At 36.3% G+C, this 18,394-nt stretch overlaps 2 protein-coding genes across 3 annotated transcripts in view; one reads left to right on the forward strand and one right to left on the reverse strand.

The window, feature by feature from the left end:
* The window catches only part of LOC126183207 (uncharacterized), a 50,094-nt gene extending 38,736 nt beyond the window's left edge, over positions 1-11,358 (reverse strand). Inside the window, exon 1 of the mRNA XM_049924987.1 lies at positions 11,328-11,358. The gene's annotated coding sequence lies outside the window, so the exon portion shown is untranslated. The remainder of the gene's footprint in view (positions 1-11,327) is intronic.
* The window catches only part of LOC126183199 (spermine oxidase), a 158,400-nt gene continuing 150,789 nt past the window's right edge, over positions 10,784-18,394 (forward strand). The window contains exon 1 of one of the 2 annotated variants that reach the window (XM_049924965.1): positions 10,784-11,101. In XM_049924965.1, coding sequence (XP_049780922.1) covers positions 11,067-11,101 — 35 coding nt within the window. In that variant the 5' untranslated portion in view covers positions 10,784-11,066. Of the gene's footprint in view, positions 11,154-18,394 lie in introns of both variants that reach the window. The other variant, XM_049924974.1, reaches the window with a different exon arrangement.

Genomic DNA, 18,394 nt, shown 5'->3' on the forward strand with positions numbered 1-18,394 from the left:
AATTAAGCTGTACTTCCCAGATACCTCTCCCCTTTCTTACAAACTTCTGTGATGTTCACAAAGTGGAAGTGAGGACAGGAGTAACATTGTCAGAGCAGTTCAGGAGTTGTGCCTGCACAGCAGTCGGTAGAGGAAATGTCTGCAAAAGGCAAAGGTTCCAGGCTCTAGATTGGCTGGGACACAATTACAGTCTGCCAGGAAGTTTCAAATAAATAGGCACTCTGCTGTAGAGTAAACTCATCCGGGGAACACAAAATCAAACAGAGATAATGCACAAGGTCTAACAATGAATAAGAAATTAGGAATGGTAAACTACTACGAAGATCATAGTCAATACATCACTGCAGCCAAGTTAGACGCAAAGCCAAGACCCACAGCAGCCGGCCTAATAGCTGTCTGATGAAGAGATTGAAAGAATGTATGATGAACTTTTTAATGTTCAGTTATGGTAGATGAAAATTGAATTGTGATAGAGACTGGGATTCTTGTGGGGTAACGAACTGAAAGACAAATAGTAGGAGTGCAGGAGCTGGGGAAAGAAATGATGGGGGAATTCATCTGGTAAGATTTTGCACAGAGCACAATTTAGGAATCACTAATACTAGGTTTAAAAAAATTGTGAAAGAAGGCTGTCTTATTTAGATAACTGTTGTAACTCAACTATGTTGTGAAGGGTTTCCTTTACTTCCTCCATTATTTGTATGCCAATCATGACCATATGAAATGTTATTTATTAAGTCATATCCTCTTATAAACAAAAATCAGTCTGCCATATCTCTTCAGAGTTTACTGTTAGGCAATTTGCAAAAAACCAGCCAATAATTTCCTTTCATTTTAGCGCTTGTTGGGCGTTATAATGCTTGTTATCACCAGTGGAGAGAATTATTCAGTTTCATCAATATATGATACAAGTCCATGTATTCATCAATGTAAGATGAAACTTTTAATCTTATTAGATTCAAAATGGAACAAAATTCAACTGTGAGATCATGCTACACAACACACTGCAGCAACATAACTCAAAGTTACTTAGTTGTTGTACTTTTATGCTTTCAGGATACATTATCAACTGTTTACACATGAGGTTTGGATACTTCACGACTATGATTTGCTTGTGATCAGTGACACAACTGTATAATGTGGAGAGACAAGAGGGTCATTCCATCTCAAATCAACTAACAGTCTGAACATTGATATCTCAGATTTGGATTTTTTTTTTTTTCCCCCACGTAATGTACCCCACTAACACTAGTTTAAATTTGAAATTTCAAATTTTTCTGACCTTTGGTTTTTGAGTTTCAAGAAGAGTTTAAAAATAAAAAAAAACTCTGTTTTTGATCAATCGATGATTGTTTTAAAATGCTGTAGCTAAAGAACTATACAACCTAGAGAGCTCAAACTTGCACCATTGTTTTCCTCTAAAAATTCCCTTCAATCTGATATGTAACATGACTATGCTATCTAAGTCTGAAAATTTTAAACTATTCCAAAAAACATTTTTTGAAATTTCCGAAATACGTACCCTTGGATTTTTTTAATAAAAATTGTATGTGTTGTCCAGTCTAACTGACTACATGCATGCAAAATTTCAAGATGGGATCTCAATGGGTTCTTGTATAAAATAATATTTTACTACGGCAATACACACTAGTGAGGTGAAAAGCAGACTATTTCTAGCCTATGAATACTAAGGTAGGCCTACGTAATTCTAACAAATTTAAATTATTATGTTAGCCTTTTTATGCAATCTTACCCTCTTATTATTTGTTAATTCATTAAATGATATTTTAATAAAAGAATAAAATATATAAAAAAAATAATAACTTAAGAATCTTATGATTTTATACAACATTCAATTTTCATCATAAAAAAAGTGAGATTTTCATACAGGGTCAAGGCTCTAGTTTTGGCCACTACCCCACTTATGGCCGCCTTGATGTAACGGGTGCACTTTTAAACTCCTTTGGAATACTAGCCAATCCTACCATAGATTATAATGAGCAATATGAAATGTGCTATTCAATTGTCTATAGAAACATTTCTTTGTTTAGTCTTGTTTGAAGTCACCATTTAATGAAAAGATCTGTGTTGCAGAAGTTATGTAGTGTTTTTCTTTAAGCAACACACAATATGTTTTTTTTGCATTCTACATGTTGTACAAAGCATCAGGAGAAACTTAATTTATTGAGAGGTAAGACTAAGTATTATATTTTCATTTCCTACAAGTTAAACATGATAAAACCTAAAAACATGTCATTAATGTGGTCGTAAGTGCGGCCTCGACCCTACATTAAAATGTGTATGAAATAATCACGGCAAAAAAACTTATGAGTGCTCTATATTGTACTGTGTTTTAGTGTTAAGTTGTCCAAGTGATCTAGTATAGAGCAGTGTAGTCTTAGTGTACACCATGCCATGTATGTTGTAATATATCAAACATCATAAAATATGATTATGTGCTATATTTATTTTTTCTAGAATGTTCGAAATAATAGAAAGATGATGAGACTTACAAAACAAAAGTGCTGGCAGGTCGATAGACACACAAACAAACACAAACAAACACACAAAATTCTAGCTTTCGCAACCAACGGTTGCCTCGTCAGGAAAGAGGGAAGGAGAGGGAAAGATGAAAGGATTTGGGTTTTAAGGGAGAGGGTAAGGGGTCATTCCAATCCCGGGAGCGGAAAGACTTACCTTAGGGGGAAAAAAGGACAGGTATACACTCGCGCACACACACACTCCCTTAAAACCCAAATCCTTTCGTCTTTCCCTCTCCTTACCTCTTTCCTGAAGAGGCAACCGTTGGTTGCGAAAGCTAGAATTTTGTGTGTTTGTTTGTGTGTCTATCGACCTGCCAGCGTGATAGTATAATTTGTTACCTTACAGAAATGGCATCTCAGAAGAGTTGGGCGATTATTGCTGCTAAATGTTGTAACCCTTTTCAAGTGGAACAATATAAAATAGTCCACGTACAATCACTAAGAAATGTAACAGACTGGATGTGCTCTTTAGACTTAGGAATCATTAGTGGCATGAAAATATGTGATGTACGTTAGTATGTTAGTGATAAACACAAAACAGAAGAAGTAGTTTTACCTTGCAGTAGCGAAAATGTAAATGATTCTTTTATTGATCCTCAATCTTCAATAGACTATTTGAACAAGTCACTGGATCTCATTGGTGAGTCACCACTAAAGAAGAAAAAGGTTGCTGTGACTACCTATACAAAGAAAAAACTTGATAAAATAAAGTCTAGATTAGACAAGAACTTACTACCAGAATCGAGCCCTGAAGAAGTTATTACTGAATATTCCGAAGATGAAACGGAAATTATTCAACAGTTAAAAGAAAAGTTTGCTCAAACAACAAAAACAAGTGAAAACATGATGATTTTGTCTATCTTGGTTTAGGAAAATGGAAACAAATCTGCTGGTGGCAACTGATGTTCTTGAAGAGGGAATTGACATTCCTGTTTGCAACACAGTCATTATGTTTGATCCACCGAATTCTTGTCATTCTTACATTCAGTCAAAAGGACGTGCGCACCACAAAACCAGCAGTTATCATATTTTTGTTAATACAAGTGATCAAAAATTTTTGGGAAAGTTCAACGTGTATAAAGCTGTTGGACACGAGATCAGTAAGGTAAGTAAGTTATTTAAACACTATTCTCATAAGGTCACAGAAAATCTTGACAGTACTTTCCTTCAGAAGGCGAAGTCCTGAGTACTGCATATTGGTACACATAAACCACTGAGATATAGTCAAGCATTTGGAACTAAGAGTTCCTTCCTCAGAGAGGAAAGGTTAATGTAGAAAGGAAGCGTAGGTCACTCAAACCCTAAGGACGATAGAAACCCAACTCTTTGATGTGTAACTGCCTGGGCAAGTCAGGTTGCAGTTTGAAGAAAATCAAGGACATACCACCTGCAATAAGACACAGACGAAACACTGTGGTGTTCAAACCAACCTTCAACTTGAGAATAGCTAACATTTAATGCTCACTTCCTATTGCTGTTTTTAATTTTTCTGAGAATGTCACAATGTACATAACAATAGGTCCATGAACCATGGACCTTGCCGTTGGTGGGGAGGCTTGCGTGCCTCAGCGATACAGATAGCTGTACCTTAGGTGCAACCACAACGGAGGGGTATCTGTTGAGAGGCCAGACAAACGTGTGGTTCCTGAAGAGGGGCAGCAGCCTTTTCAGTAGTTGCAAGGGCAACAGTCTGGATGATCGACTGATCTGGCCTTGTAACAACAACCAAAACGGCCTGGCTGTGCTGGTACTGCGAACGGCTGAAAGCAAGGGGAAACTACGGCCGTAATTTTTCCCGAGGGCATGCAGCTTTACTGTATGATTAAATGATGATGGCGTCCTCTTGGGTAAAATATTCCGGAGGTAAAATAGTCCCCCATTCAGATCTCCGGGTGGGGACTACTCAGGAGGACGTTGTTATCAGGAGAAAGAAAACTGGTGTTCTACGGATCGGAGCGTGGAATGTCAGTTCCCTTAATCAGGCAGGTAGGTTAGAAAATTTAAAAAGGGAAATGGATAGGTTAAAGTTAGATATAGTGGGAATTAGTGAAGTTCGGTGGAAGGTGGAACAAGACTTCTGGTCAGGTGACTACAGGGTTATAAACACAAAATCAAGTAGGGGTAATGCCGGAGTAGGTTTAATAATGAATAGGAAAATAGGAATGCGGGTAAGCTACTACAAACAGCATAGTGAACGCATTATTGTGGCCAAGATAGATACGAAGCCCACACCTACTACAGTAGTACAAGTTTATATGCCAACTAGCTCTGCAGATGACGAAGAAATTGAAGAAATTTATGATGAAATAAAAGAAATTATTCAGATAGTGAAGGGTGACGAAAATTTAATAGTCATGGATGACTGGAATTCGGTAGTAGGAAAAGGGAGTGAAGGAAACGTAGTAGGTGAATATGGATTGGGGCTAAGAAATGAAAGAGGAAGCCGCCTGGTAGAATTTTGCACAGAGCACAACTTAATCATAGCTAACACTTGGTTCAAGAATCATAAAAGAAGGCTGTATACATGGAAGAAGCCTGGAGATACTGACAGGTTTCAGATAGATTATATAATGGTAAGACAGAGATTTAGGAACCAGGTTTTAAATTGTAAGACATTTCCAGGGGCAGATGTGGACTCTGACCACAATCTATTGGTTATGACCTGTAGATTAAAACTGAAGAAACTGTAAATAGGTGGGAATTTAAGGAGATGAGACCCAGATAAACTGACGAAACCAGAGGTTGTACAGAGTTTCAGGGAGAGCATAAGGGAACAATTGACAGGAATTGGGGAAAGAAATACAGTAGAAGAAGAATGGGTAGCTTTGAGGGATGAAGTAGTGAAGGCAGCAGTGGATCAAGTAGGTAAAAAGATGAGGGCTAGTAGAAATCCATGGGTAACAGAAGAAATATTGAATTTAATTGATGAAAGGAGAAAATATAAAAATGCAGTAAATGAAGCAGGCAAAAAGGAATACAAACGTCTCAAAAATGATATCAACAGGAAGTATGTACTTGAGGACAATATTATGGAAATGGAAGAGGATGTAGATGAAGACAAAATTGGAGATAAGATACTGCGTGAAGAGTTTGACAGAGCACTAAAAGACCTGAGTCGAAACAAGGCCCCCGGAGCAGACAACATTCCATTGGAACTACTGACGGCCTTGGGAGAGCCAGTCCTGACAAAACTCTACCATCTGGTGAGCAAGATGTATGAAACAGGCGAAATACCCTCAGACTTCAAGAAGAATATAATAATTCCAATCCCAAAGAAAGCAGGTGTTGACAGATGTGAAAATTACTGAACTATCAGTTTAATAAGTCACAGCTGCAAAATACTAAAGCGAATTCTTTACAGACGAATGGAAAACCTAGTAGAAGCCAACCTCAGGGAAGATCAGTTTGGATCCCGTAGAAATGTTGGAACACGTGAGGCAATACTGACCCTACGACTTATCTTAGAAGCTAGATTAAGGAAGGGCAAACCTACGTTTCTAGCATTTGTAGACTTAGAGAAAGCTTTTGACAATGTTGACTGGAATACGCTCTTTCAAATTCTGAAGGTGGCAGGGGTAAAATACAGGGAGTGAAAGGCTATTTACAATTTGTACAGAAACCAGATGGCAGTTATAAGAGTCGATGGGCATGAAAGGGAAGCAGTGGTTGGGAAGGGAGTGAGACAGGGTTGTAGCCTCTCCCTGATGTTATTCAATCTGTATATTGAGCAAGCAGTGAAGGAAACAAAAGAAAAATTCGGAGTAGGTATTAAAATCCATGGATAAGAAATAAAAACTTTGAGGTTCGCCGATGACATTGTAATTCTGTCAGAGACAGCAAAGGACTTGGAAGGGCAGTTGAACGGAATGGATAGGGTCTTGAAACGAGGATATAAGATGAACATCAACAAAAGCAAAACGGGGATAATGGAATGTAGTTGAATTAAGTCAGGTGAGAACTGATGATGGTCGAAGTAGAGAAGATATAAAATGTAGACTGGCAATGGCAAGGAAAGCGTTTCTGAAGAAGAGAAATTTGCTAACATTGAGTATAGATTTAAGTGTCAGGAAGTCATTTCTGAAAGTATTTGCATGGAGTGTAGCCATGTATGGAAGTGAAACATGGACAATAAATAGTTTAGACAAGAAGAGAATAGAAGCTTTTGAAATGTGGCGCTACAGAAGAATGCTGAAGTTTAGATGGGTAGATCACATAACTAATGAGGAAGTATTGAATAGGATTGGGGAGAAAAGAAGTTTGTGGCACAACTTGACCAGAAGAAGGGATCGGTTGGTAGGACATGTTCTGGGGCATCAAGGGATCACCAATTTAGTATTGGAGGGCAGCGTGGAGGATAAAAATCATAGAGGGAGACCAAGAGATGAATACACTAAACAGATTCAGAAGGATGTAGGTTGCAGTAGGTACTGGGAGATGAAGGAGCTTGCACAGGATAGGTTAGCATGGAGAGCTGCATCAAACCAGTCTCAGGACTGAAGACCACAACACCAACACCAACAACAACAACCACCTATGAGTTGGAGCTTTCAGAAAATAGAAGAATAGTTTGGAGTGACAAACTACATGGCCCATGCAATAAAACTGTTAGTAAAAGAAAAAGGAATTTTGTCAAATCCTAATCCTAAACCTGGAAGAACTCTAAATAAGAATATTGTTGACTGTGTAAAAGACTTCTACAATTCTGACGACGTTAGTAGAATGATGTCAGGGAAAAAAGATTGTGTGGCCATAAGAAATAAAGATGGAAAGATCCAGGTTCAAAAGAGGCTAGTGTTGGCAAATTTGCAAGAAATATACCAATTATTTAAGGAAAAGATCCCTGCAAACAAAATTGGGTTTTCCAAGTTTTGCGAATTAAAACCAAGGAACTGTATCCTGGCTGGAAGTGGCGGCACACATACTGTTTGTGTGTGTACCTTACACCAAAACATTAAGCTAATGATGAATGATGCCAAGATGCAAAATTTTGTTTTGGATGGAGATAAAACTGCTTTGAAATCTTATCATTGCTGCCTAGTCAAGATGATGTGCAATCCACCATTGCAACAATGTTTTATGGATATTTGTTAAGAATGTCCTGGTGTCTCTAGACTTAATGATCCATTGAATGCAAAGTTCACTGACGATATGATTGATGAAGTTACTTCAAAAAGTGGGTAACTGTAGATAGATGTTTGATGGAAATTGTAATAAAAAGTACTGATGACTTTGTGGATGAGTTTTTGGACACTCTAATGAAGGTAAAAACTCATTCATTTATAGCTAGTCAGCAGAAAGAATACTACAGCGAAATCAAGGACAATTTAACCGAAGGCCATGTAGTAGTCAACTGTAATTTTGCAGAAAACTACTCTTTCATAGTACAAGATGAAATACAATCATTCCACTGGACTACCACCCAAGCTACACTGCATCCTTTTATCATATATTATAAATGGGAGGGAAAACTAAAACATCTGCAGTATGTCTTCATATCAGATTGCCTAAAACAAAATACAGCCGCTTTCTACGTATTCCAAAAAAAACTGCCAGAAATCATAAAGCAAACCTTGCCTTTTGCACTTAAAAAGATTACTTAGGCCTACTTTTCTGATGGCAGCGCTGCACAATATAAAAATAAGAAAAACTTCCTTAATTTGTGTTTGCATAAAACTGATTTTGAAGTTGAGGCAGAGTGGGAGTTCTTTGCAACATCCCATGGCAAGACTGTATGTGATGGCCTTGGCAGACCTGTTCAGTGGCTAGCTGCTAAACCCAGCTTACAAAGGCCGTATGACCAACAAATCTTAACATCCAAATCACTTTATGTATCTGCCATGGAAAACCTAAAAAAAAAACATTGACTTTGAATATTGCACAACAGAGGACTATGAACTGACCAAAGAATACTTACCTACTTCCTTGTTTTAGTGAATCAAAAGCGATTGTGGGAACACAAAAGTTTCACTCATATAAACCCTGCACAGAGAGTCAAATTATCGTCAAGCCTTATCATTTTAGTCTGGGTTAGTCTCTTGAATATGTGACAACACTGAACCAAATAACAATGTCACGTGGGTAGATCGTGTAACTAATGAGGAGGTATTGAATAGGATTGGGGAGAAGAGAAATTTGTGGCACAACTTGACGAGAAGAAGGGATCAGTTGGTAGGACATGTACTGAGGCATCAAGGAATCACAAATTTAGCATTGGAGGGCAGTGTGGAGGGTAAAAATTGTAGAGGGAGACCAAGAGATGAATACACTAAGCAGATTCAGAAGGATGTAGGTTGCAGTAGGTACTGGGAGATGAAGGAGCTTGCACAGGATAGGTTAGCATGGAGAGCTGCATCAAACCAGTCTCAGGACTGAAGACCACAACAACAACAACATATGGAAAATATTGCTACTGGTTTTGTGACAGTAGCATATGATGACTCTTGGTGGCTAGGATGCATTGAAGAAAAATACGAAGACATGTACTGAATAAATTTTTTTAAACCCAAAGGGTCCAGTCCAGTCTTTTTACTATCCACAACCAAGAGACATATTAGATGTGCCAGGAAATACTCTTTTACAAACAGGCGAATCCAACAACAGCTATGGGAAGAACCTACACTTTAAGTGCTAAAGAAATGAAGTTGTCCTCTCTTGCTTTGGAAAAATATCTTAAAAGATCATAAAAGAAGCACGTTTAAATTATGTTGCACCTACCCTCACTAAACACTAAGTTGTATAAATACCATGTGTATTAACTTTGTAAATACCAATTAGTATTAGAAATACAGTTCTAGCCATGCAAATATCAACAAGTTAATCTTTTTCCCAAGTGAAATTACTTATATGCCAATTTCTAATATAAGGAACTTGTTGTAAACAATTACAAATAACACTGGAAAACCAAGCAAAAGATAATCTCTGCCATTTACAACTGGATGAAGGTGAGTGGCTTTATTCAAAATTTTAACTTGTAGCACATATATTACCAATTAAAATGTGTTCACTTCCTTCTGATGCATTGTTAAAAGAATCATGAACATTAAATTAAAACAACACTATATCATTTAATGAATTAACAAACAATAAGAGGGTAAATGTTGCATAAAAAGGCTAACATAATAATTTAAGTTTGTTAGAATTACATAGGCGTACCTTCGAATTCATAGCCAAGAAATAGTATGTTTTTCACCTCACTAGTGTGTATTGCGGTAGTAAAATATTATTTTATACAAGGACCCATTGAGATCCCATCTTGAAATTTTGCATGCATGTAGTCAGTTAGACTTGACAACAAACATAATTTTTATTTAAAAAATCCATGGGTACGTATTTTGGAAATTTCAAAAAATGTTTTTTGGAATAGTTTAAAATTTTCACATATAGTCATGTTTCATATCAGATTGAAGGAAATTTTTAGAGGAAAACAATGGTGCAAGTTTGAGCTCTCTAAGTTGTATAGTTCTGTAGCTACAGCATTTTAAAACAATCATCGATGATCAAAATCAGAGTTTTTTTTTTTAAAGTCTTCTTGAAACTCAAAAACCAAAGGTCAGAAAAATTTGAAATTTCAAATTTAAACAAGTGTTAGTGGGTACATTACCTGAAAAAAAAATCATCCAAATCTGAGGGGTCATGGTTCAAATCATGTAGTACAATTGGTTGATTGGACAAGGAATCACCCAAGAGGCAATGGAAAGGACTCATGACATATCCAGGAAGCATCAGTTTCCCAACTGGAGAAACCCACTCCTATGTGCACTCGCCATGTACTATCAATCTTTTGTGCATGAAAAAACTAAAGTTGAAAGATACATGTAATGCCACAAACTCAAAGTGTCCACATCAAAACAATAATGCCACATTTACATCACTTCCTCATGGCACAAGTTTAAAATGTACCAGAACTATACTCATTATCATCATTTGACATAGGCCTATTTCACTGACTTACAGTAGGCTCTTTCGAACACAACAATTTCAGTAATGCCTAAAATATGTTAATAATATAAGCTGTGCATCGCTCTACTCATGCCAACATCACTTAAAACTTATCTATGAAACTGTGTCCTGCATAAGCGAGATACAAAAAAAATTGACTTTGCAGTAATGTTTCTGCTTAACACCAAGGGTACGGTATAGTATATTTTTCTCCTTAGGGTTTCGTACTTAAAAATATAAATACATGGAACACATTGCACAAAATCAACACGGGCCAGTAGGGTTAGATTACCAGTCATCAATACTGAATGATTTTCATCCTTTTTTATTCATCGTACAGAAAATACTAGCGCTAATAAACATCTCGTTAACATATTGTATATGGCTTATAAAACGAGTTAGAGGCGATTGAATCTCAAGGCTTTACGAATAACACTATTTTTTTCTACGGCAATACATGTTCTTTCGCTCACACAACGCGTTAAACTGTTAATAAAGCAAGCGGAATAGATACATATAGTTATAACTTTAAGTTCTGCGGAACCGGATCATGCATACGAGGAAAATTATTACACAAACGTTCACATGACTTCCTCTTCGGCACTCTTATCTGTAAACAGGTACATAAGAGGTCTTAATAAGAATTAAGTCAGATAACAGCTTCTACAACAGGTATGTGGTTACCAATTTCTTTCAGGACGTACTGTACTGTGGGCCTACTCTTTCATATTCATATAAACAAATCCAGGGAGGGGGTAAAACAAACGACAGTGGCATATAGCCGCGTTTAAGAATCTTTGAAATTTTCTTTAGCACTTCATTTATAAATAATGATTGCTTACTTAACTTTTTGTGCTTTATACGTAAAAGAATGTTGACCTGCTACGCGATAACCTTTTCCAGTCACCTTTATCTCTACGCGTGCTAAGTCTCTTCTTAACTACTGATGTTTCAGACAGCCAAAACATTATTTTATTATTATTTTGTGTTAACAAAACTGTAACTATTTCTTCCACTATTATAGCTTTGCACATCTGATTTTTAACCTCTGCTGGTGTTGAAGCAACTCATTTTCTTCCGTCGTTGAGGCTGTAATATTCAACTGCAGCAGTCTGAAATCTGCTGTCACCTATCCGAGGGCAACGTGTTATTTAATCGCCAAATCCACCACATGGCAATACCCTTTGTAGTAGTTGCAGTTTACAGAGACAATTTACATTGCGTGGATCTCGTCAGAAAAAAAATAGTATATAGAGATAAATTAAAACACACACACACACACACACACACACAAAAGGTTGTACACTACCCCACAACTACAAAAGTGCACGTTACCCTACGGAATCTTACATTAAAAACTGTACATACAACTTCGATTAATTACATAAAGCATGTTTTTCAGAGATTTCTTAATTAAGGTTTAATTAAAAACATATTTTAGTTGTAACACTTCTATTCAAAATACTGACTTGGATTGTAGCAAACATTTGACTGAAAATTCTAAATTGACTATGTCATATAGCATCAAAATAGTACATTAATATAATACTTGCTACTAGGTTGTTGAAGGTATTCGTTTACACTGTAGTAGCAGTAGGTCATTTAAGACTTGAATATTGCTTCCTTAAATGTAGATAATTTTTACATGTATTTTACATGCACCGGAAGTTTGTTAATACAATTTTGTACCTTCAATATTTGTTTCTGTACAATAGTCTTATGCACTCTTTTTAGATGGATATCATTGCACATTCTTGTTATTATGTGAATGGAGATCAGAGTTGGTTTTGAAATTTTCAACACACTTTTTATATTAGTTACACTTTTTGTAGGTAGAGGGGTGGTAATGGCAGAATATTTAGCTGTTGAAATAGCTGCTTGGAGGGTTTTAGCCTTGGACTGTTAGTAATTATTCTAGCAGCTTTTTTTTTAGTGTGAAGATGGGTTTTAGATTTGTCATATTATGACCCCAGAAAGTGAGGCCATGTATGAATGTAAATAAAGTAGACAGTTCTCCTACAATGTTTACTATACACTTTACTACTTACACATAGTGTAAAGCAAGCAGAACTTAACTTGCTAGTGAGATAGTGGATGTGGGCTTTCCAATATAAATTTTCATCTATGTGGAAACCTAAAAGTTTTGTGACAGATATTCTCTTAACTTGTTTATTTTGTATTCTGAGGTCCCGGTCATTGTGTGACTTAGTTTTCCTATAATGGATGGAATTACTTTTTGAAATATTTAAAGTTAACATATTCATTTCAAACCAATTTCGTAAATATCCCAAAAGTCTAATTGCCGATGTTGGCAATACTTTGTTTACATAAGTTACATCAACATTTGTATCATCAGCAAACAGGATTATATGAGTACCACTGAATGGAATTTTTAAATCATTTACATAAATTAGAAATAAGAGAGGTCCTAGAACACTTCCATGTGGAACCCTAATTGGTACAGTCTAAAAATCTGATTTGTAAGCAACAATTTGGTTTTTAATGTTAGCTGAGGTACTTTCTACTACATGTCTTCTATTATGGAGATATGACTGGAACTTTTTTTTTTTTTTTTTTTTTTTCCAACTCCTCGTATACCAATAGCAATAGTTTCTAATTTGTCTAGTAAGATATCATGTTGGACAGCATGAAATGCCTTCAATAAGTCCAAATTTCTTCCTATTGTACTGTTTTGTTTGTCTAGTCCCATTCTGATATTTCCAATTAATTGTGAAATAGATGATTCTGTAATCAATCCTTTGTGAAAACTATGTTGGTTTACTGACAAGAGATCGATTTTTTTTTTAGGAAATTTCTAAGTCTCTGTTTCATGAGTGTCTCTATTACTTTTGAAAATACAGATACTGAAGCTATTGGTCTGTAATTTCCCTCTTCATATATACTGTCCCTTTTATACAATGGTTTTATTTTTGAAATTTTTAGTCTTTGAGGAAACACTCCTTCCGATAATTATAGATTTATGATGTGTGAGAGTGGTTCTGATATGACACTAGCATATCTTATTATGATTGAACCAGATACTTCTTCAATCCCTGAAAACATTTCATTCCTCGCTGTTTTTATTATTCTTAGAACTTCTGGTTTATTTCTGGGGCATAGCAATATTGAACTGACACTTTATTCTTTTGGAACAGAGGTTCCAATATTTCTAAGGCAATTTGTATTTAGATTGACCAGACTATTTATGAAGTAGTCATTTACGTAACTTGCAAGGATAAGATTTCTGAGTAACGCAACATGATCATTTTTTGAAACAACGTTTATTTCTTTTTTTGGTACTTTCCGTATTGCTTTTTGTGTGTTTCCTGACCCTAAAATTATTATGTTGTTGTGCATTGATTTAGCCTTTTTTAATCACCTTCCTATAAATGTTCTTGTACCTCTTAACATAAGCTGCAAAGTGTTGATCTTTGTTGTCTTTTTCAATTTGACTGAGATTATTTTAGAGTTTGACTGGATACTCTGGTAGCAGATGACATCCGGCTGTTATTCCCCTTTTTTTTTTTTTTTTTTTTTTTTTTTTTTTTTTTTTTTTTTTTTTTTTTTTTTTTTTTTTGAGTCATCAGTTGTTGCTTTTGATGGTGGGCAGGGGAGAGAAGGGGGTAGCAGAAAAGGAAAAAGTGAAAGGACTGGGTGTATTGGTGGAATAGAGGGCTGTGTAGTGCTGGAGGGAACAGGGAAGGGCCTAGATGGGTAAGGACAATGACTAACAAATGTTGAGGCCAGGAGGGTTACACAGAATGTAGGATATATTGCAGGGGGAGTTCCTACCTTCACAATTCAGAAAAGCTGGTGTTGCTGGGAAGGATCCAGATGGCACATGCTGTGAAGTACTCTTTGAAATGAAGAACATCAGCATACATAGCAACAGGGTGGCCCAATTGTTTCTTGGCCAGAGTCTGTTGGTGACCATTCAAGCAGACTGATAGCTTGTTGGGTGTTTGGTCAGTTTTTGTGTGATCTCCCTATTTCATTTGCATATGTTCCTATCAAAAACTGTTTAGATCTCATCTCCCAGTTATTGTACAGTACAGTTGTGGGATTGTTTAAGCACACGTTAACACCAATGTGATTTCTAGATGGTGGTCAGTATTTCAACTAGTTGGACAGAGTGGTGATGGGAAGTCTGTTAGCTCCATCTATAGCCAACCTTTTTATGGAGAAATTTGAAGACGTTGTTATGGACATGGCTGCAGATAAACCAGGTTGCTTTTCTTTGTGTTGATGACACTTTTATCATCTGGCTTCATGGACGTGAAAAACTGGGAGAATTCTTAGAACACCTGAACTGTATTCATGACCAGCATAATTGAAGTTGAGATGAATGGTGCATTGCCCTTGATATCCTCATTTGCCAGATGGCCAATGGATGCCTCACCTACAGTGTGTACAGGAAATCTACACATGCGGATCAGTATCTGCATGCCCTTAGCCACCACCATCTGGCACAAAAATGCAGCATTCTCAACACCCTCATCCACTGTGCTGAAGTCATCTCGCACATTGAAAATCTGACACTAGAACTAACCACCTCTGAAAAGTCTTCCAGGAAAATGGCAACAATCAGCACCAGGTAATACCGGATATTTCTGGTGGGACACAAAGGCAGAACACCACCAAAGAAGAGAACAAGGAACTTACTTATTTGCCTTTCTGTGGTACAGTGTCAAGAAAGATTAGTCAGCTCCTGAAGAGACACATCTCATCAATGTTCAGGGCCCCAGAAAAAAATTAGACAGCTCATGAGGTCTTTGAAGAATGATTTGGGACTTAGAATGTCTGTAGTGTGCAAAATACCACACCAATGTGGCTGCTATTACATTGACCAAACAGCCCACACTGTGGAGCAATGCTGGACAGAACACAAGAGAATCAACAAGAAGTTCTATTTGACGAAACACCTCTCATTATGAGGATGAAGGGATTTTGGGATAGCATCATAAAAAAGTAGTAGGAATATAAATATCTGAAAATGCCATCAACAAGGATGGTGGTTTGCAGATGAAGAGAGCACCAGTGACATCGGACATCATAGCTGGCAGTGCAGCTATATAACAGCAATGCCACAGCATCACAGTAGTTATTTACCACTTGACAATGGCCGAGGAGAGCTCAGTTGAGAGCTCATGAGATTTTAATCATCTGACACACACAGTAGCCTGAGAAGATTTTTAATTCATATCACCCTGAGACCATGCATTAATACGAAGTTTTCTATGTCTCCATCGGGAGATCTCTATAGGCATACCACAATTGTTTTGCATTATGATAATTCAGTGTCTGATATTTCAAAATACTTTACATTATTTAGTGTATTAAGTGGAACTAGATGTTTGTAAGGCATTCATTTTTCAACAAATATGCAGTTTCCACCAATGTGGATTTTTGTTCTCCAAGTGTAAGCTGCCAATTCATAGTTGGTATTGCATCCTCTCTTAACCATGCTCATTCACAGTACTGAAGAATCATTGAATTATGGGTTGCTTGATTGAGCTCTTACCTTTGCTTTGCCTTCTGAGTCCTGTTTCTTGTGAAAGTCTTTGAGCACATGACTTATTTTACTGGGGGACAGAAATCTATCATTTTTCTGTTCTTATTCAAATTGTCACCTGCTTCATTAAAAATTAGTTTACTTATTTTAATTTTATGTATTTATTTATAATTTATTTGATAAAAGTACACACATCTGGAAATAGTTTATTGCAAGTTTTAAAGACTAACCTTTTGCTAGACACTTACTGATAACTAATTTATTAAGATGTAAAAATACTGCTCCTAAAGTATCACACTGTTCTTACATACAGAAATTTATCTTGTCTCTGTAGCTGTTGACCACTGATTTGCGCATAATTGCACTCATTACTATACCCTGGATGGACTTATTGGTGTTCTAATTACATTTCTTGTTTTGTTTGTGAGCTTACTTTCACTGCAGCTGCAATGACAATTCATCCCCATATGCACTAAGAGTTAAGTGCTCTGGTGCAAAGGCGTTGCAAAAATTAGAAACATAGCAGTACCTCATAAACAACTTTACAAATTATCTGATGTTTAGCTTCAAGAATTTAAAAAACCTGTTAGCAAGATGAAACACATCATAGTTCATTGTAAAGATGCATGACAAGTTGTAATATATTGTAACAGGACTCAATATTTAATGATATACGTAGCTACTTTCTTTGAAAAGTATGAATGTAATCCAGTAAATATTAATCTAGTTCAGAAAGGTTCACAGGAGAGGTTCTGTAAAGTTTGGAAGGTAGGAGACAAGGTACTGGCAGAAGTAAGGTGGTGAGGACGGGGCATGAGTTGTGCTTGGGTAGCTCAGATGGTAGAGCACTTGCCCACTAAAGGCAAAGGTCCCGAGTTTGAGTCTTGGTCCGGCACACAGTTTTAATCTGCCAGGAAGTTTCATATCAGCGCACACTCCACCGCAGAGTGAAAATCTCATTCTGAATGTAGTCATAGTCTATTGTTAATACAATATACATATTAAATATATATTACGGTATATTGATAATGTTTTCTTATGGACCGTCTGACAGAAACTGAATAAAACACAATTTTAGTGCCATACGCATTTCGCCTTTATTTTCCTGTAAGGCATCATCAGTGGCAGGTTGCGTGGACAATTTCTTACATATTACGCTCCTGTTGCATTTTAGGTGTTATTCTTCTTCTTATGAACGCCAATTTGCGTTTTTTTTCCCCACATTCCACAGCACTGTGAACTGAACATTTGTTTTAATGCAATGTTTTTGGAGGAAGACAGGACTACAAAAGTTGAAGATGTAAATGTATATTATTGGCTTGTTTTTCATTATTGTTTAGCTTTACTGATTTCACATTCCTGAAGGTTCTCCTTTTTGGTGTACCCTACAGAACACCATGAATTACTGAATAAATAAGTGGATTAGTTATTTGAGCTATTAATTTATCATTCAGCATTCTTCAGTACATTCATATTCCAAAAGGTTCTCTTTTTGTCTGTAATGTTTGTCAACCACAATTAACTTTCATGTAAGACTACACTACAGACAAATACTTCAAGAAAAGTCTTCTAAACACTTAAATTTGTTACATACTGCTTTGTATGTAAGACAGCAATAGCTAAAAAAAGTACATTGTTAATATTTAACGATCTTCAGACCATCTTTTACTGAAAAAGTTCCTGTGTATGTATGGGATTCACACTGAATGAAGACTCTTCAAGCTGCTTTAGATGTAATGTAATCCCTTATTGGGAACACGACTGATTTTGCCTTGTTACAAGTGCATTCTTAGGCAATGCGCTATTAATTAAAAGTTGTTTGTTTAGAACAGGATTTTATAGAAAGGGGAAAAAATTATAAAATTTTGTAAAAATATATGTTGAATATTCATTAACTGAAAAATTATTAATTTTTTTAAAGAAACCCTTACTCACATGATTAGTCTAGGAGCTGTGATATCCCCATAGTTTAGTTGCAGATCAAAAATGTTGATCCATTTTAGGCCGTTGTCAATAGTCCCTGTAGGTGGGTGTCAAAATGAGCACATGGGATGATAATATGTGGTGTAAAATATAATTCCAGCCTTTGAAATTTATGTCTAAAGCATGTAACATCTGCGGGTTCTACAGAAGTAAATAACAACAACCTAAGAAAAGTACTAATGTATCTAAGAACCGTTCAGCACTGAGCAAATGTGAAAATGGAAGGTGCCTGTTATGCCACTGCTAAGGACTGGTAATTGGTGGTTTTGTACTATAAAATTGTAAACAAAAAAAAAAGTTGCATTTTATTAACAGTGCATCAGCTGAAGATGCACCTGTGAATGTATAAATCCAGTAAGATTCCCAACAAAGGGCTACAGCAAAAGTGGCTTGAAAAGTCCTCATTCACAGTACTTAG

Source organism: Schistocerca cancellata, chromosome 1, assembly GCF_023864275.1.
Source record: "Schistocerca cancellata isolate TAMUIC-IGC-003103 chromosome 1, iqSchCanc2.1, whole genome shotgun sequence".
Lineage (NCBI taxonomy): Eukaryota > Metazoa > Arthropoda > Insecta > Orthoptera > Acrididae > Schistocerca > Schistocerca cancellata.